At 56.8% G+C, this 20,077-nt stretch overlaps 4 protein-coding genes across 4 annotated transcripts; 1 reads left to right on the top strand and 3 right to left on the bottom strand.

Annotated features, from left to right (window-relative positions):
- Positions 1 to 3,848: 3,848 nt before the first annotated feature.
- Positions 3,849 to 6,346, bottom strand: MSH6 (DNA mismatch repair protein msh6; the record flags this gene model as incomplete). Its single annotated transcript, XM_066781095.1, has 2 exons — positions 3,849 to 6,290; positions 6,341 to 6,346. 2 exons carry the CDS (start codon positions 6,344 to 6,346, stop codon positions 3,849 to 3,851), a joined length of 2,448 nt encoding a protein of 815 aa, XP_066629041.1.
- Positions 6,347 to 9,364: 3,018 nt separating this feature from the next.
- On the bottom strand, positions 9,365 to 9,781 carry SLS55_009699 (uncharacterized protein; the record flags this gene model as incomplete). The annotated part of the gene is made up of 2 exons (XM_066781094.1): positions 9,365 to 9,712; positions 9,776 to 9,781. 2 exons carry the CDS (start codon positions 9,779 to 9,781, stop codon positions 9,365 to 9,367), a joined length of 354 nt encoding a protein of 117 aa, XP_066629040.1.
- Positions 9,782 to 12,899: 3,118 nt separating this feature from the next.
- Positions 12,900 to 13,631, bottom strand: SLS55_009698 (uncharacterized protein; the record flags this gene model as incomplete). Its single annotated transcript, XM_066781093.1, has 2 exons — positions 12,900 to 13,385; positions 13,545 to 13,631. 2 exons carry the CDS (start codon positions 13,629 to 13,631, stop codon positions 12,900 to 12,902), a joined length of 573 nt encoding a protein of 190 aa, XP_066629039.1.
- A 2,830-nt stretch (positions 13,632 to 16,461) lies between these two features.
- Positions 16,462 to 18,462, top strand: NOP7 (mRNA-binding ribosome synthesis protein nop7; the record flags this gene model as incomplete). Its single annotated transcript, XM_066781092.1, has 1 exon — positions 16,462 to 18,462. One exon carries the CDS (start codon positions 16,462 to 16,464, stop codon positions 18,460 to 18,462), a length of 2,001 nt encoding a protein of 666 aa, XP_066629038.1.
- Between the last annotated feature and the right edge of the window lie 1,615 nt (positions 18,463 to 20,077).

Here is a 20,077-nt window from a genome sequence, read left to right as displayed (position 1 = left end):
GAGAGCCGGGAAAACAGGTTAAACAAGATACACTTCTCGGATGTCCCCAGGGAACTGGAACTGGAACCTTCTCTCCAAGATCCGAAAAAATCCAACCCGCTCATATGTTGGAATTGTCTCTCGAAATTTTGTTTGGCGCACCAAAAGCCCAATCCAACAATCGTGCTTCAATGCAACAAGCAAGGCTTCCACGCGTTGCGGCTGCACAAAGCCTTCGGCATTACCACAGTCGATACATGCGAATACACTAATAATGTTCCTTTCGGCGTTATCCATGACTAGTGCCCTGACATCATTGCGTGAGGGACATTCGAGTACGGTCTTCACCGGCAACATTTTTGCGCGGATTCTGATGTATGCCTGGTCGCCATCTACGGCAGAGAGACGCCCATAGGTCGCACTCGGCTCTGCTAATTTCCAGTGTACGTCAAGAACGTCGAACTGGCTCGCATCAAAGCGGCGCCAGAAGGTTTTCTCATACTCCACTGCGCCATCGTATGCGCACCAGGACCATGTTGGACCTATATAGGTCGTTTGTCGCTTCAATGGGGGGTGCATTGGTCTTACTGGGTCCGAGATGTCCCCAGGCTTCCAGAGTAATCCTCGTGCAAGGTCCTTAGTCCACAGCCCGGCAACATAATCGCCTAGCTCATCACCTAGCTCTTGTCCCATTCGGCTGGCCAACGCTGAGATCGCAGGCAGTCTATCCTCCTGTCTTGAAAGGTTTCTGCGTGTGTAATGGCCAACCCAGGAGTACCAGTCATCTAGAGAGTTGGCGCATGGGCCTGGGATGTCTCTGTGCATATTGAAATTTTCCAACGGCCTGAAACTGACGGAGACGTCTTGCAGATGAGCAAACATCTTGCACGAGAAATGAATACGTCCCGTGCAAATGTAAAGTTTCCTGGTTGACAGGTAGCTCTCTTGGAATGTCCACCCTCGTTTGTTCCACTTCGACCGTTTGATGTACCTCTCAGTGTCATCAGCAGGAAAGCGCAGTGTGTCTTCGGCCGAGAGTGTTGCTTCGACAATGTACGTGACTTCGAGACGACTACTTTCTTTCGGGTGGTATGAAACATGGACTTGCGGGATACATTCGGTGGGTTTTTCCAGAAAGGGCTCGAGTGGTGAATCCGTCGAAGAGAGAACGATAGTAAGTAGGGCATTCATGTAGATGTCTTCCATCCGGACAGACTCTCGGTCCCAGTCTTCTTGATCGCCTTGAATTATGCATAAAGAGTCAATCCAGATAAAAGTGATTCCGATGGCCCAGCAAAGCTCTATTGCATCCTGAAAGCCTCGAGGCAACTCGGAAAAGGCAATCGTACTGTAGTGGTTGTTGATGTTCTCAGGAGTGCTCTTGGTGAACTCCTGATCACCCCAACAGTAGCTCAATGCTGCGTACGTGATTTCCGACGGCTGGGCTTCAGTAGAAGTAGTTTCCGGAATTCGTATCAAGCGAGTTGAAAATCCTGCTTGGTCTCTGTTGATCTCAAGGAGCCGGGCAGGAAGTATGTTGTCTTCCTCGTGGCTCTTTGATTTGAACTCCGTACACTCTGTGTGAGTTGTCGAGCATTGGGACAAGTATTGCTGTATTGACGCAATGTTTTGTGGGCAGAGGCGATTTGGATCAGGCGAATAATGTAGTGCTCCGAGGTAATTATCGGAAGGTGTGTCTAGAGAGCAATGAACTAGGATAACATACGAGCTGATAGAGTTAACACTCACCACGCTTCGCGGATAGTTTGAAGCAGATAGTATCGCCCAAAATCCGGTCGTTGTTGTCAGCATCATAAATGGAACAATTTACCCTTAAGTAAGCGATTTTAAGGTCTCCGTCTACGAGGCCCAGTCCTCTGGCGTGAACCTCGATACTGCGGACTAGCAGGGTATAATATGCTTTCGTGGCCTCCTCTAATTTCTCATTTTCAATGAAAGTCTGCGTAACAGCGTGCGAAAGCAGGTTGCAGAAACCGCACCCTTGCGAAGCCGATGACCTCAACTTTGGCATTGCAGGATATTCGTCCTCGAACGTGAATGGTATCACGACCGGCTCGAATGAATATTGCGGAAAGTTCAAGTGCAACGTTCCATCTTCGTCGGTGAATTCGTAAATTCCGTATTTGCCCGGCTTGAAGTGAAGGGCGGGGCGACAACGATCACAGAGCCGATCGGACCGCTCTGCCGAACAATCCATCTCGGATGCATCATGGCCGGATGGTTCGGAAGCGGGTGACCTGGGTTGAGGCGGCCGATCACCTTGCTCAGGCACAGCAAACTCTCCTGCAGGGTAGGCGTCATCCCCAGCATCGGCTGGAAGCATGCCGGAGCCACGAGTGCTGATTGCGTCCTCGCAATCGTCCACGTACTCCTCGTCGCCAGACTCATCCTTCGCAACAGTATCGTCCGGTTCAGACCGACTCCGGCTCTGGTTGTCCTCTGGCTCTTTGTCGAGATCCTGGATCCTGGTAGGCGAATTTGTAGAATGCGTAGAGGCCCTATCTCGCATCGACCGGTGGTTCGGCGGGGCTTGCGGCGAGCTGGGTCCCCGGGAGCCGGCGGCTGGGTGGGCGGAGGCGATGGATGGACGAGGAGACCCAGGAGGAGACATGGCTGCAACTTGGTAGGATATGATGAGCTTTGCGTGTAGTGAGAAGTGAGAATGGAACGAGGCTTCGTGCTTGAGTGAGTCGGCTGTCCTCTAGGCTCCAGCGTTTTGTCGGGCGGAAGGAAGAGCGGGGCTTGTGTAACCGGCAGGGGTACTCTGTACGAAGAGTGTGTGATAGGTTAAAGTCAGCATCGAGAGATTTGGCTGCAAGGCTGTGTAGGTGTCAGGCTGTTGTTTGCCGAGCTCAGCATGCATGCTGCACTTCAAAACGCCACCCAACAACACGCATCGAAAGGAAAGCATCTCAATTCGTACCTCTTCTATCGCCCGCTTTACAGCAAGATATAACAACAGCGAAACCCACAGCTATCGACGACGCGCTCGCTCATTTTACCCCTAAGAAACGCCAAACAACAACAACAACACAGAAAGAAAAGCCATAAACCCCTGCTCCGTCTCGTCCCATCATCTCACCCCATCCCATCCCCACCAGCAAGAAAGAAACATGAACAAAAAAGTCATCACAACGACTCAACCGCCCTCATCAACACATCCAGCCCCCTCTCCCCAAGCCCAAGGCCCACCCCCTCGCCATCGCCATCGCCCCCCTCGCCCTCCCTCAACAGCCACGCGACATCGCTCTGCAAGCCCAGCGGGACATAGCACGCCTCGCGCGCCTTCTCGAGGCTCTCCTTGAGGCGACTGGTGTGCTCCCACTCCTTCGCCGCGACCTCTGCGCGGGCGATGACGCGGGGGTTGATGCCGCACATGGCGGCGCAGTGCATGCCGAACGAGCCCTCGGCGACGCCGGGCTCCAGGCGGTACAGAAACGTGACGCGGCGCTCCGCGTCGTCGACGTCGATGGCCATGCGCTTGGCCGCGACCTCGGGGTGCGTCTCGAACTCGGTCGCGAGCGAGTGGTAGTGCGTGGCGAAGAAGCCGAGGCAGCCGACGTGCGTGGCCACGTGGTGCAGGACCGCCTGCGCGACCGCCACGCCGTCGTACGACGACGTGCCGCGCCCGAGCTCGTCGAGGATGACGAGCGAGCGTGGCGTCGCCTCGGACAGGATCTTCTTCGTCTCCGAGAGCTCGACGAAGAAGGTCGACTGCGCGGCGAAGATGTTGTCTTGGGCGCCGAGGCGCGACATGATGCGGTCGACGGGCGTGAGCGTTGCCGAGGTGCAGGGCAGGTAGACGCCGACCTGGGCGAGGATGACGGCGATGCACGTCTGGTGGTTGGTTAGCGAATGTACTGGGGGAGTAGGAGATGGTAGGTTCTTACCATGCGTAGGACTGTTGATTTACCGGCTGCGTTGGCACCGGTGAGAAGGTCGATGTTCCGGGATTGACCTCCAAGTTTGATATCATTCGGGATGAAGTCGGTGACGTTGGTCAGCATGCAGGGGTGACGGAGCTCCTCAAACTCGAGAATAGACCGTTCGCTGTCAACGAACTTGGGTCGGCAGCTCGGCTCACCCAGCGAAGCGGATGCTTTGGCCAAGCTGATGAGACAGTCGAGCTGGGCGATGATCTTGACAGCTGCAAGCCAGACTGCGTAATCCTCATCAAACCTAGCATGGAACCTGCCGGCGACCTCCTTTACAATCTGGCCGTGCGTTTCCTGAGCCTCCTGCAATCCGCGTACCAGCTTGCGGAGCTCCGGCGAGTAAAACCGCTTGACCTTGGCAGTAGCAGACATCTGGTCCCAGTTCTTGGGAACGGACTTGATCTTGATGGGGACTTCGAGCTGGTAGATCTCCTTGCCGTTGTCCCTATAGCAAATGGCGTTGGAGCCAAGGTCTCTCCTGTACTGCTTCAAGAGCTTCTCCAGCTCATCAAGCACTTCTTGCATGTCTTGTTGACTCTCGTCGAAGTCCTCTTCGACACCAGGTTCGGGAACAAGGATGCCGTCTTCCTTGGCCTTCTTGCGGTCGAAAGCATCTCTCCAGTGCTTCAGAGAGCCAGCGAGATCAGGCATCTGGGAGATAAGTTGACCAATGACGCCCTCACCTTCGCCAAATTCGCTGAGAAGGCTCATGGTATACTCGATTTGCTCGAAGCCTTCGAGAACCTTGACAAAGTCCTGCGCCTTGATTCTTCTGGCGTGAACTCTGGACAAAAGCCGCTCGAGGTCGGGCAGCTTGCTCAATGAAGCCGTGAAACGGTCCATGACGGTAGTGTCGGCATTCAAAGCGTCAACGGCATCGAGGCGCTGGTTGATCTTCCGAGCATCCGCGAGCGGGTGGCAAACCCACTGCTTGAGCATGCGCTTCCCAAAAGGAGTAATGCAACGGTTGAGCATGGAGAAAAGCGTACCTTCGGTACCACCATCAAAGCTGTTGGCAAATATTTCCAGGTTGATCAAACTCTGGCCGTCCAGGACGAGGCTGGTTGCCTTGCGAATCGGGTCGTACCAGGAGAAGTTGCCGAGAGTGACCAGGTCTCGCTCAATTTTGAGCATCCGCAGGTACTGAAGCAGAGCGCCGAAGGCAGACATGGCGAGCTCATGGTTCTCTTTGGCATCTCGCAGCACCTGAGGCCATGCCTCTATGTTGTCCTGATCAGGCGAAACGAAGTAATCACAGGTCTCCATCTCGCGAGAAGTGATGTCAGCAGACCAGAACTCCTTGCCCGGCTTCAAGTAGTTCCAGATGGTTGTAGGACTGGTGTTGTTCTTGAGGATACGAAGAGCCTTTGCGGATATGCAAGACTTCTCAAGAAGGAGCTCGCCGGGCCTGATCTGGGCGACAAATGTCTCAAACTTGGTCATATCGACATCATCGGCGAACTCGCAGAGCTGGAACTGAGCGGTGGCAGTGTCGACGAAGGCGATTCCAAAGACGGGATGGTTGTCTCTGTCAATCTCCTTGATGGCCACGCAGTAGGTGGACATGTCGTCTTGCAGCATGGAACCATCGACAAGGGTGCCCGAAGTGAGGACGGATGAAAGCTCGCGGCGGATGATCTTATCCTCCTTCTTGGCGGGACCGCCGCGCTCACGCATCTCCTTGCCCAGAGCGGACTCCATCTGGTCGACTTTGGCGATCTTGTAGCCCTTTGCCACGAACTGGGTGGCCCACATGTCGAGAGATGACTCGGGGACACCGACCATGCGCATGTTGACGCGATCGGTAAGCTTGAGATCGAACAATTGATGGCCAACGGTGGCATCGTTCTCGTATAGCTCGTAGAACTTGCCCTTCTTGAAGAAGACAATGGTGTCCCAGAACTTGCTCTTGATCTCCCAGTATTGCTTCTCAAATGGCGAGAAGTCCTTCCAGGCCATGGGCGGGATAAAAATGGTGCGAGGGTCATAGTCGGGATGACCCGGAGGGTTTCTGTCCGCATCCAGGACATGAGCCAGCCAAGTGTAGCGTTTCTCGGGCTCTGTCTTGTATGCCTTCTCCTTCTTTCCGTCCGCCTTCTTTACGAAGGTGGGCGGTGGGCGGACCATGTCGGTAGAGGTGACATTGTCCGGGTCAAAGCGCCACTGCTGAGCGGTCGAGGAAGAATTGCCTTCCATGACGACGTCTCCATCGGCAACGGGCGGCGAAGAGGGCATGGGAGGTGAGGATGGCTTCGATGCTTTCCGGGAGGAGGCAGCAGACGGACGCTTGCGCTTCTTGGAGGCGGGCTCCTCATCCGAGTCATCAGGAACCACGAAGTCATCCACATCTACCGACTGTCAGCTTCAAATGGGCATGATAAGTGGGGGAATGGCAAAGCACCCACCCTCATCATCGTCCTCGAACGCGTCCGGGCCATACTCGTCCTCATCCGAGTCATCCAAGACGGCAACCTTCCTCCGCTTCAAGGCGCGCTTGTTTGTGCCATTGGCCGAGACGGGCTGGAACACGTCGTCGTCGTCATCGCTCTCGGCGTCGGACTCGACGTAGCTGACCTGCTTCTTTGTCTTGGTACTGTGAGAGACGGCACCTAAGATTGGAGTGGGATTGCGGACCTTGCGCGACGGGCTGCTCGGCTGCTGAATGTCGAGGCCTTCTAGATTCGCATCAGCACCCGCACTGGCCGGAGAGGAGCGGGAAAAAGCCAGACTATTTTCCTTGTTTTTGCCGGTGTCGGGGAAGTCGCTGCGGATAGGGCTAGACGGGTCGACGGGGTCACTGCTCGGAGCGGGCGAGAGCTTCTTGGATTGAGGCTTGGAAGAAGCGGACTGTGGGTTCCTTGCAGCGGCGACGGGCAGCGGAGTGGGCGAAGACTTGGGCTGGACGGCAGGATTTGGAGAGGAGCGTTGGAAGAAGCCCAAGATGGATTTCTGACCAGCAGCGGGGGTCTGCTTCTTGGGCTTGGCAGATGGCTTCGGGGTCGACATTGTGGCCGTCAATTGGTCGCGCAACGGTCGATGGTGGTGTCGAGGCGACGCGAGCGACTGGTTATCTGAGTAGGTGACGCGACCGGGATACGCGCACGCGTTCGCGTCTGTGGCCCAAGCTCCTCATAATTAAAACCTGGCCGCTGCGCCACTACCCGGCAGCTAAACCTCCGACTTCTACTTTCTGCTTGTCACCTACAATCTCAAGCTCAATTGCTCGTCCACGTCACTAAGCTTGGCAACCTGAACCGCAGCTGTGAACCTCCTCAGCTCTCGCCCGATGGCGTTCGAACGCTTCCTGAGCCTCTCGTCCTCATTAACCTTGAGGTTGCCTTCCAGAAATCTGAGAACAACAACGGTCTCGCGGACGTAACCCGTGAGGTTACATCCGTTGTACCTCGTCGTACGTCCCGATTCTCATCATGGCTACCCTGAAACTTCTCCTAAACTCCGTCGGTTACCCGCTACTGACGATTCTCCCCGTACCATCGGCTCCGAGCGGCGGGTTCGTGCGGGCGGAGACTTTTTCACTGAGCACCGGAGCAAGCTCAACACTGCAATCATTATCGAGTCTTTCACGAAACTCCGAATTTAACCGCTCATTGTTGCGTTGTCAGTATCCCTTGCGCCGTTCTTGACCGTCGTTGTGAGTGGCCTTTACGCGGCTCCGCGGGTTGTAAATCAACGGCGTACTCGTCGACCCCCCGCGCGCTATCGTCTGCATCAGTCCGCCGTCTCCACTCGTATCCTGGACGCCCTAATCGGCGTGATTTGTCTGTGACCTGATCAAGACACAGATGGTTGCAAGCCTGGTAGGAACGCTACGTTTCTCTTGAGTGAGCAGCTGAAGGGAAGTATCTGGACGTGGACGTAAGATCATGCCTCCACTTTGCGTTTTTAGAAGAGAATCGTTGGACGTAATTTTGTTCTTTGATATTTTTTTTCTCGAAGCAGACACCCAGACGCAGGTGGCCGTACAGACACGTCCAGACATGCTATTCAAACGCCGGCCTCAACGGTTTTCTTGTCAACAACCTGAACTTTCACAACCTCCTCCACAGCCTGGCCTTCAATCGTCGCGGCATATGCCTCGCGCTTTGGCCTGTTGGTATAGTGCATTAGCAACAAGTTCCGCCAACACTCATTACCAGCCTGAAACTTACTTCAAGTACCGCACGTCTATAAAACGAAGTGTAGCAGCCATCGCTATGACGAACGTCCAGAGCGCAATTGATACTTGCCACCCCTTCCGGTCTGTAATCCATTGTCAGCAGAGCGGTGCAGATGATCGAAACCCTGCAACTCACAGTAGGGAGCCTCCGAGGCTGGCCAGAGTAAGATCTGACTCCACGACGATATCGCGTAGTACGAGGCAACAGAGACGCCGACAATCAAAGCGCGTCCACTCGGGTCTCGGGGTAACCTGTTTTTAGTTAGCATCTCGTCGGCCGTGGAGCCCGGGGGGAGTAGCGAACAGGTCGGATAGCCATGAGAAGATCAGGGGTGATGTTCCCATGCACGTGAATGTGATGAAGTATCCGGCATAAGCGCTGGCAAGCGGGGTCGACTCGGGGTGAGTCGTCCAGATCGAGAGCAGGATCGAAGGAACGAGTCCGATGACGCCTGTCAGGTGTTGGTAAATGACGCAGGGCAAGCTGGGGTCGACATCATACCTTGCGCAACGATCAGTGCCCACCGCGTTTGAAGTACGTCCGACAGTATCGCCCAGACCCACACTTGTTTTGGTGTCAGTTACTTGTGGCATGCCTTCTTTAGAACTCGAGAGTGTTACTTACCAAGTACCACGTTGATTGCGGACGCGCCGATGGGGATAGCGTTCACCTACACGTCGTTGTCAATCCGCATGCGTCAAGAAGCGCCGACTCCGCCGTATGGGAAGCATACCTGTACCGTCGACCAACGGGCTGTTCCGTCCGGTCTGCGGATCGCCTTGAGGAACAGTCCGATGTAAGAATTTCCGGAGGTTGCCAGTACAGTAGCGCAGTACAAGGCGGCGATGAAGTACACAATCCACGAACTGAACGTGCGCTTCGCCGCGGCCAACGTGAGCTTCTCCGGTTCCGCTCGTTTATGGCGAGCCAGACGTGCCATGGCCACCTCGCCGTGGCCCTTGCTGAACCAGAACGCGGCCGGGTTGGGCTTGTTCGGGAGATCGGGAAGCATGAATATGCCGAGGCAGCCCCAGACCACGGTGATGATTGCGTTGATGATGAACAGCCAGCGCCAGCCCGCCAGGCCGGCGTGGCCGTCCATGGTGCCCACGATGGCGGAAGCGAGCCCTCCAGACATCATGCTTCCGACAGCTTGGCACGAGTGGTAGAAACCCATGCGTTTGGCGAGTTCGGTTGGCGTGTACCTGTGGGGCCGATCAGCATGAAGGCTCGGCCGCGTGTGTTGTTCCCTTACCAGTGCGTGAGTAGAGTCATCATTCCCGGCCAAGCACTGCTTTCGAAGAGGCCCAGGATGACCCTTTGCTGAATTAGTTGGTTGCTTGCAAATGGTGTGGAGCTGGCTGACCTGATGATATAGACCTGATATGTCTTTGTGACCATGGCCATCAGACCGGTCATGACGCCCCAAGCAATTTCCAAGCCGCTGAGCCAAAAGCTTGGTCGGACAAAGGTTAAGATGATCTGGCTGGGTATCACCATGACGCAGTAGGCGACGTTGAAATACGTCTGGAAGTAGTTGAGCTCGTCTCCGTTGAGCTGGAGATCTTCCTGCATGCCGGAGACGTAGGCATTGTTAATCTATCGTGATTGGTCAGTGTGACTGGCGGGAGGAGGAACGGGTAAGGTATTGGCCAAGAGTACATTCATCTGGTCCAGGTACTTGATTATTTGGCTGACACATCCAAAGGCCATGAGCGCACAGTCAAGCCTGAACACAAGGTCTCTTTCGGCAGGTGACCTTGGCTCCGTAGCGGCCACAATGGCAGGCTTTGAAAAGAGTTTCATTGTCGTCGACTGAGAACAAGAGAGCGTTGGAGCAAAAGCAGGACCTCTGCGGGACGTGGAGAGGTCTGTTTGTTAATACGTTGTGGCCTCGGGTGGTACGTATCTAAGCCGAAAGTTGCATTGGCCTCCAACCATAGGCCAAGTCGAACCGGATGGTGCACAGCGATAATAGCGAATTATCTAGCAGCGTGGCACAGGACCTTCTGCGATGGACGGGCTCTATCCGAAAGTGGGGTAAGCGATAAATCAACGCGGGGATGTCTACTCCAAGCACTAGCCGAATGGTGAGCCAGGATGTCTACCACCTTGGGAAAAGCCGATAAGGCTATCGCAAATATGCATCCGAAACGGACGATCGGGCAGACCGCCAATGATCCAATAGGAAGCCCGATTTCGGGGGAAATACTGATGTCGATGCCAGTGAAAAAGAACACTCGTCTGCAGACCAGCTTTAAACCACAAACCGTGAACTCTCCCGACGCAAAACCATGAATCCATCACTGCCAGTTCCGTCACCAGGCCTTTCCTTCTGGCATCGAACAACACGTGCATTCCCCCACTTGAACGAAAACCAGCACGCCAATGTTCCCCGTACTACCAAATTCCTGATCATCGGCTCTGGGGTCTCAGGACTCATAACCGCCTACAAGCTGATCGAAAGCGGTATCCCAGGGTCAGACATCTTGATCCTCGAAGCCCGCGAAGCCATATCCGGCGCCAGCGGACGAAACGCCGGGCACATCCGCCCAGGTACCTACCTCCCACCTACCGCACCGCCCCCTTCCCCCCTCTCTAACTCCCCTCCCTCCCACCCACAGACGCCTTCCGCGGCTTCCCCGCCTACGCCGCCCTCCACGGGCCCACGCAAGCTCTCCAGATCCTCTCCAACGAGCGCGCCGTGCTCGAAAACGTCCGACACTTCATCACCGCCAACGCCATCGCCTGCGACTTCCACCCCACGACCACCTTCGACGTCCACCTCACGCGCGCCGCCGCCGCCCACGCATCCGCCAGCCACGCCGCCTACCGCGCCCTTGGCGGCGCCGTCTCGCACGTCACGTACCACGGCGACGCGGCGGCGGCGCGCGCCGCAACCCGCGTGCCTGCCGCCCTCGCCGCGCACGAGTGGCCCGCGGCGTCCGTCCACCCGGCCGAACTGTGCCAGTGGCTCCTGTCAGCGGTCGTCGGCGAGGGCGCGCGGCTGTGGACGCATTGCCCTGCGACGCAGATCACCAAATCGACGGCATGCGCAGCCACCGCCACCACCACCACCACCTGGGATGTCACCACGCCGCGCGGCACCGTCGCCGCCGAGCATGTCGTGCACTGCACCAACGCGTGGGCCGCGGCGCTGCTGCCGGAGCTGGCGGGGTTCGTGACGCCGCTTTTGTCGCAGGTGCAGGCGTTCGTGCCTCCGGCGGGGCTGGCGGGGGGGCGGGGGCTGGCGCACACGATGGCGCTGCGGTACGGGGGCGACGACGGCGACGAGCACTATTTCAGCGTGCATCAGCGGCAGCGGGGCGACGGGGCGGTGGTGGTGGGGGGGTCGGGGACGAGTGGCGAGGGGGATTTGAGTGAGGAGGAGCGCGCGGGGATGGTGACGTGGGATGATGGCGGGTGGAGTAGGCGGAAGGCGGAGAATAGCGAGAGGGAGTTTAAGGCGATTGCGGGGGGCGGGGAGATGAGGCATGGGGAGGGGTTGGAGCATGCGTGGACAGGCCTGCTGGGGATGACGGCTGATGCGGTGCCGTTGATTGGCGAGGTGGAGGGAAGGGAGGGCCAGTGGATTTGTGCTGGGTTTAATGGTCATGGTGAGTGTTTTTTGCGCTGGTTGTTGCTGCGGCGAGATGCGTTGTTGGCTGATTTTGGAGTGCGAGCGAAGGGATGGCGAGAATGTTCAATGCGGAGGGCTTGGTCAAGCTTATACTCGGTGAGCCGTGGGAAGCGACTGGCCTGCCGGAATGTTATCGGTATAGCAGGGAGCGGATCAGCAAGTTTTCGAAGAAGTAGGCGCAATGGCGCCGTGACGAAAGATGCGACACTTGAGAGCCCAATAAAGTTTTCATTGGGCGGGTTTGAGAAATTCAACTATCAGTCTCCGGGGTACATTTCCTCCATTCACGTGGGTAGTGGAGTCCTACGTCCGGATGTATTTGTCGAGTCTTTAAAGTCGTATCTACGTCCGGATAATTGCTTCGACTACCTATGTAGGAAGAGCGAGGCATATGACGTAAGTCGAGGGATTAAGCTCTATCAAACAGTTCTAATTCGTAGCGCCACGAAAAGTGTTTCGTCTCGTCCGAGCTATCGGGCCGCATGCGCTAATACTGCGACTTATACTCGAGTAGCTCCTCCTACTATATTCGTAGTACTATGAAAAGTAATCCGCGTTTACTTCTATCATTTTCGTGGCGCCACGAAAAGTGTTTCGCGTCCGAGCTGTGGGGCCGCATGCGCTGGTACTGCGGCTTGTACTCGAGCAGCTCCTCCTGCTATATTCGTAGTACTACGAAAAGTAATTCGCGATTACTTCTATCGTACTCGTGGCGCCACGAAAAGTGTTCTACACCCTGAGAATGGAGGGCAGAGCATATGGGTGTGTTCACGGCTACCACACCAATCTTCCAGAAAACAATCATTCTTTTTGATTACCCGTGAGCTTTTGATCGGCCCCCCATGGTGGCAGACGAAGTGAATCCCCCGAAGCGGAAACCCCCGAGCAAATCTCGCCGACGAGAGAGAGCGGGCGTAACGGTACTTCGGTGATGATCCCCAAGCTACCCATCACCCTCAACTCTCCACAGCCCCGGTGCTCATCTTCCCAACCACTCTCCCCATCTGCCTCGCAGCGAAAGATATGCCCAACCGCCAACCGGCAAGAAAAAGAAAAAAAGAGAAACCCCATATACCAACCCAACCCCCCCACCAGTCCCAGCATCCATCCATCCAAACCCGCCCGCCCGTCCCATCCCCCGCGCAATCAAACCTCCGCATCGAACCCACCCCCAAAGAACGACAGCTCCGCCCTCGCCACCGCATCTTCCTCATCATCCGCATCGTCCGCGCCCTCGCGCTCGACCTTGACCTTGATCCGCTTCTTCTCGTCCTCGTCCTCGCCGTGGCCCTCATCCAAGGCGTCGACATCGTCGAAGAAGATGCTTGCCTTGCCACGACCGGTCGACGATGACGACGACACGGCCGTCTTCTTCTTCGCCTTCTTGTTGGGGGTCGGCGACGGCATCTCCTCGTCGTCGTCGGCGGCGTCGGGGTCGATGTTGCTCAGGGCGGCAGTAGCCTTGCGCTTGTTGCTGCCGCGGCCGGAAGTGGGGGTGGCGGCGGCAGAAGGGACCGGCGTCGACGAGGCGGAGGCGGCCATCATGAGTTTCTTCTTGATCGGGTTCCAGCAGGCGGACGCGGACGCGGGGTTCTTGAAGCCGGCGACGGAGGCGAGCTTGGCGAAGTCGATCTGGAGGTGGGGTCAGTTTTTTTCTGTTTCTTTTCTTTGCTCCTCTTTTTTCGGCGTGTGCGTCTGAGTTGTGGAGGATGATGGGGCGGCGAGGTGAGGTCGAGGTCGAGGTCGAGATGAGGTTGAGGTGAGGTGAGGCGGAGGAGGGAAAAAACTCACCTGCGGCTCCGTCTTGAAGCACTGGAAGACTTTGCTGAGGATCTCGAGGTCACGCGGGGTGAGCGTGGTGCTCTTTGGGGCGCCCATGGTGGATTGGCTGCGGTGGAGCGAGTTTGCGATGGGTTCGATGGTTCTTGTTGGAGGAAGAGTGGTAGCTGGTCGCAGAAGCTGTCAGATGCGGTCTTGAAGAGGCTCGAGTTTGGCGGCCGGCTTGGGGCTGAAGTGAGGTAGGATGGAGTGAGGCAGTAAATGATGTGGGAATGGAAGAGCGAGGATGCAGCGGGTGATAGCTCGACTTACCCAGAAGAGCGTCGCAGGTCCAACGAGCTTGCGGCAACGGAGAGGATTTGCAAAGCGATGGTGTTGAGGTAAAGGTCAAGAGTGCGGATGAAGAGGGTGGGCTATTTAAGGTTGGCCGCGCAGGTACCTGGACCCTGACAACCGCGTACGTTTACTGAGACGGCAACCTCACCGCAGTGAAGCCATGGGAAAGGAGTAAGCACCATGATGCCCAGCCACTCGAGAGAATATCACTACGGCAAGCTGAAATCAACGGTCGCGCACTTCGCGCTATGACGCTCATCGGCCGCCTCCGCCACACGCTGCCCGTAATCGACGGCATAAGCACCAAATCAACAACCATTGGGGTATCGGCTTTGGTCCACACTCTATTAGCCAATCAATTGGCCGATCTATGAACGGAAATCATTGGACTTGGGGCTTCCATCCTCGCCGTTCTCAGGTTTTGACGTGTTTCTGGACGTGCCCGATGGTGTCGACGTGTATGGTGAGGGTTTTGCTCGAGGCTAGTAAAGCTCTAGATCTAATATTCCTACATAACAGTAATTCAAACAGCCAGATTAACCAAAAAGCTGTGGAGCGGGAGAAATCTGGAATCTAGATTTGCCGGACCTCCTTGCCTCTCATCTCCGGGCGTTCTGCTTCCCACTCATCGCGAAGCACAGCAAAAGTGACATCTGCAACGATCAAAGTCAAACCCAGGCTCCACACCAGCGTGATGGCGTAGAAGAAGTTGGCATTGCCGGAGCCGGCATAAATCCAGAGGTAATAGAACGCCGGGCCCAAGAAACTGGCGTACAACAACGTTGCGCATGCGAGGAAGACGTAGCGCGTGACTTGATTGCTGGTCAGTGACACGAGTCATCAGAAGAATGACAGTACTTACGAGGAAAGACGTGGATATAAAGTGGGAGCAAACTCAAAAACAGTCCGGTCTCCGCAATACTGGGGTATGGCATGAAGACGGCGAAAATGCCGAGCAATGCAACCACGACATAGAGCGGCTGCGTGCGAATGCGGAAACTCAGTCCACCAACGTATGCGGACATGTGCAGCCAGAAGACTCCCAGGAAAAACTCTCTGAACGAGTCGAACATTTCAACGAAAAAGTACCACCACAACCCCACGTTTGGCGTCAGGTCTGGAAGCAGAAGGTGGACGCCATACGTGGACGGAATAAATTCCCAGCTACCCATGAGGAGACGCGACAAGAGCAACAACGCTCCGACCGTAAAGGCAAGGTCTGTAGTATGGAAAAGCGTAAAGGCCAGCGGATTGGGCGCGTTGTTCGGCTTGGCGCGGCGGGCTTCGGCGTCGTAGCACAAGAGGAGCAGCGGCGGGAACAGGAGGAGCGGATAGAGAGACAGGTACGATGCGAGCGATATGGCGAGGACGAAGGTAAACGGCCGGCCGCGGGCTGCGCTCGCTATCGAAGTCAAGAGTAGCAGCGATGTGATGGCGGAGGTCGGGCGGCCAAGCATAGTCGCGATGATGAAGGGATTGAAAAGGTAGCTACTCAAGCCGTCAGTATCAGCCTTAACGAAGGATAGACATGCACGAACCCAGCTGCAACGGCCAGACCACCCCAATGGAGATCTTTCCGCGGCGATGTGAAGAGGCGCGACGACACATTCTCGCCCGTCTCGGCGATGCGCATCAGGGCATTGGCGCTGACCAAGTCCACAGCGATGTATATAAGGTTGGTCGCTAGTGGGAAGGCGTAGATGTCAGGCAGCAGCGAGAACAGTGGGAGCAGCAGCGGGGCCTGGCTATGTCAGCGGAGGGCGTAGGCGGCGGGCAGGCGGAGCGCAAGCGGACCTGGTGGAAGACGCCGCCATCGTAGGGAGACACATTGTGCTTGTAGAGAAAGAGACCCTCCTGCACTGCATCGAGTCAGCACAGCGATCAGCGGGGATCTTCGGCGGGACGTACGGCGCTTGAAGCTGGTAACGGGAGTGGAGATCTCGACGCGATCGGTGAGCAGGTTGGGGAGCGAGGGAAAGGCGACGAAGAGGAACAGGCGCAGGGCAGCGGCGACGCCGAACAGCAGGGCCTTTTGCTTGTCGAGAGCCATTGGGGGCCGTGGAGGAGGAGCGGGCGTCATGTCATGGTTGTTGCCGACCTAGCGCCGATGACGAGAGCTCCCCGTGGTGTTTTCCGCGAGCTGCAGGGAAGGTGCAGGGGTGCCCGGGCGGTGGCAGAAAAAGTTGCGGAGCGGTGTTTCTGGAGGCGCGCGACGACGCTTCCGCGACGCAACTTTCTCTCTCTCGCGCCCGCCGATCAGTTCTCTCCCCGGCTGCTCAATCCTGTAAGTTTTTCCCTCCCAGCTTTCGCAATGTCCTCCCCGTCATCGTCTGCATATTTTCTGCCAGTATCCGGCCATGGCCGCCGAGCCTATGCCAATGTTCGAGCTCGCCCTCGAAATCGTCGACGACACTCTCTACACCCTCCGCGCAGCTTTTTACGAACAGACCATAGCATTCTACTGCCTCATTTTCTTCCTCGTTGAATCTTTTGACCGCTTGGAAGCCCTCTGCTACATCGTCATTGGAGTCTGCAGCCTCGCTCACCTCATACTGACTCGCCGCGAAATGCAGAGACTCCGGTAAGCGCAGCCATGACGAAACGCAAGGAAAAGAAGGGCCAGTCCGGCGCCGCCAAGAACTACATCACCCGCACCCAGGCCGTCCGCAAGCTGCAAATCTCGCTGCCCGACTTCCGCCGCCTATGCATCTTCAAGGGCATCTACCCTCGCGAGCCGCGCAACAAGAAGAAGGCGAACAAGAGCGCCTCGCACTCCACCACCTTCTACTACACCAGGGACATCCAATACCTGCTCCATGAGCCGCTGCTCGCCAAGTTCCGCGACCACAAGGCCCTGGCCAAGAAGATCAGCCGCGCTCTCGGCCGTGGTGAGGTCGGCGATGCCGCCCGTCTGGAGAAGAACCTGACGCCGCGCATGACCCTGGACCACGTTATCAAGGAGCGCTACCCCACCTTCGTCGATGCCCTGCGTGATCTCGACGACTGCCTGTCCATGCTGTTCCTCTTCGCCAACCTGCCCTCCACCGTCGCCGTTCCCGCCAAGACCATCGCCCTTTGCAAGCGCCTGACGCTCGAATTCGAGCACTACCTCATCATCTCGCATTCGCTCAAGAAGTCTTTCCTCTCCATCAAGGGTATCTACTACCAAGCCACCATTCAGGGCCAGGACATTCTGTGGCTTGTTCCCTACAAGTTCGTCCAGCGCGTCACCAACGACGTCGATTTCCGCATCATGGGCACATTCGTCGAGTTCTACACCACCCTTCTCGGCTTCGTCAACTTCCGCCTGTACAACACTGTCGGCCTCAACTACCCGCCCAAGTTCAGCAAGGAGAGTGACGAACAGGGAGGAGAGCTGGGTGCCTTCACCCTCCAGGGCAAGGCCCTTGGAGAGCAACCCGCAATCGAGGCGGCTCCGGCTGCCAACGGCAACGCAAAGGTGTCCGAGGCTGCTCAGGCGGCTGCCGACAAGGTCGCTAAGCTTTCCGAGCCGGACGCGGAGATGCAGGATGCCGACGAGGTCGACGAGGCGGACAAGCCCACCGACGCCATCGACAAGTTCGAAGCCACCGGCGAGGATGCCGATGTGCTCCCTCAGCCTCAAGCTAGCAGCGACGAGGCCGCCACACTGTTCGACAAATTCACCGTCTATCTTTCTCGCGAGACGCCGCGCGAACCTCTCGAGTTCATCCTGAAGTCGTTCGGCTGCAAGCGCGTGGGCTGGGATGCTGTCCTTGGCGACGGAGCCTACACCACCAACGAGTCCGATCCCGCCATCACCCACCAGATCGTCGACCGCCCGAACATTCCCGTCCCCACCCTTCCCGAGTCTGAGATCAACGGCGCCGAGGCGAACGGCACGCAAAGACTAAGACCCGGCACCCGTGTCCCCGGCCGTACTTACGTCCAGCCGCAGTGGGTGTGGGACTGCATCAACCAGGGCAGGCTCCTGAGACCCGATCTCTACGCCCCTGGCGCAACACTGCCGCCCCATCTCAGCCCCTGGGTCAAGCCCAAGAAGGGCGAGTACGACCCCACCAAGCCCCTCGAGGAGCAGGAGCGCGAGGGCGAGGCCGAAGAAGCCGAGGAGGAGGACGATTCCGAAGCCGAGGAGGAAGAGGCGGCGCCCAAGAAGAAGTCCAGCAAGGAGAGCAAGCTCCTGGATCTGCCCGACGAGGTCGAGGCAGGCGAAGGTATGGACGTCGCCGGTTCCGAGGACGAATCCGATGAGGAGGATGAAGAAGACGAAGAGAATGAGGAGGACGCCGAGGAACTCGAGTCGGACATGGACGAGGAGGAAGCGGCGCGCATCCAGCACCAGCGCGAGCTCGAGGCCGAGGCCAAGGGCAAGCCGTACGCCGCGAACGAGGCGGACAAGAAGAAGGGCGACGCGCGGAAACGCAAGGCGAAGAAGGACAAGGCCGAGGACGAGGAGCTGGAGCGGCAGAAGATGATGATGTCGCGGAGCAAGAGGAAGCTGCTGGAGAAGATGACGTACAGCAACAAGAAGAAAGACGAGCAGGCCGAGAAGCTGCGGTCGAAGAGGAGAAGGCTCGAAAAGAACAAGGCATAAGCAACGTTGTTGTATATAGACGGCCGCTCGGGGGTTTTTGGGGGCATGAAAAAGTAAACCAGTCGTTAGGTATGTGTGTTGTTTACGTCGTTGCTGTCGTCGTGGATGGTGCGGCTGGCAGTGGTTTCTTCTTCCAAGACGCATCGTTCGGTAATGGAGTTATTAGGAGACTGTCACGGTGGTCAAAAAAGAATTTGTTTTCTTCTGAGAGAGATGATGTTTCGTCTTGCTCTTTCCGTGCTCAAGTGTGTTCGTCTGGGACCTTCTCAAGTTGATTGGTTTAGACCGAAGATCTCAACGGTCACGGGCTCGCTCCAAGTATCTGTCGTGAGAAGGGGGAAATGCGTGTTGAGTGGGCACCACCGTCTATCGAGACTCGACGCTGCTATCTATCTACAGAGCTTTCACCGGAGGAGCGAAAGCCACATCGAAACAAGGAACTGCAGAAGAGCGTCCCTACCCGAAGCATACCGGGACCTCCGTATCCAACCATGAGACTCCCACGGCCCCAACTCATCGACGGACCTCCCTGCCCTTCTTCTTCCATGGAGCCGACCCAGGTGCAAGTGGTGGAGCGGCGGTGGGTGAGATTGCCGGATGACAAGAGTATCGTGGCGGTACCTCAACGCTTCTCGTGGAGCCAGCGCTCCATCGGAGCGAGCTGTCCGGCACGCACGTGTTGCTGATGGTTGGTTTCGAGCGCGTGTTGGGTGAGTCCTCCGTCCCGAGCCGCTGCGTTGGGTTGCTGCTGCTGCTGCGCGGTGGAGCCTCCGTGGCCGTTGGTGGCGGAGGCGGGGGTCTGATCAGTTTTGCTTCGAGCGTGCGAGCAAGTCATGCTTGGAGGAGGGAGGAAGGAATTGTGTAGTTGATTTGGGGGGAGATGCCGGGTGCATTGTCTTGTCTATCGTTGTGTGCGCGGGCATTATTAAGTATCTCTATCGCGGCCGAACGACCATAGGCTCAGAAGAAGGGCCTCAATTGAAGAATCCTCCAGCCACTCAAGGCTCGATTTCCTGGAGTTGCCCGCTCGTCCCTCGAAACGGTTTCTGTGTACAACAACATGCTGGCCGAGTCGTGTCGATCTCCTGCTTAGGGTAGCGGCTGCAGACATTAGCTTTCCGAGCAGGTGTTGACGATTGGCTGAGCGACGTGGCCTCAACGTCTTGATTGCGTCGCTGTCGGCCTTAATTGTCGTCCTGGCTCATGTGGCTGACAATCAGTTTCATAATTGCATGGTGATACTGCAGCTACGCTTCACGTGACCGTTTTATCGAGGCCGCCAATCATCAGGTAGAGGCCACCAATTATCAGCATGCGGAGGCCGCCAATCATCAGCATGCAGAGGCCACCAATCATGAGATTGGAAGGCTGGGCAAGGGGTATGACGTGTAGGTATAAGGATTCCCGCGCATTCGAGCCTTGCTTTTCCGTCTCAGTACCTTCCCCGCGGAGTCGAACGACTCCACTTTCTTTCCGTTCCAAAAAGGTCCGCAGCCGCTTCTCGACGCTTCTGGTTCCGTAGGTTTCACCCTTCAATACGCAAATTTACAAACCGGTGTTCCGACTTACAAGCTAACGCGATTAGATCTCTTTCCCTAGCCAGGTTGTGGCTGCG

This window comes from Diplodia seriata, assembly GCF_021436955.1.
Source record: "Diplodia seriata strain FDS-637 chromosome Unknown scaffold_10, whole genome shotgun sequence".
NCBI classification, from domain to species: Eukaryota; Fungi; Ascomycota; class Dothideomycetes; order Botryosphaeriales; family Botryosphaeriaceae; genus Diplodia; species Diplodia seriata.
This window is presented reverse-complemented; position numbering and strand designations above follow the sequence as displayed.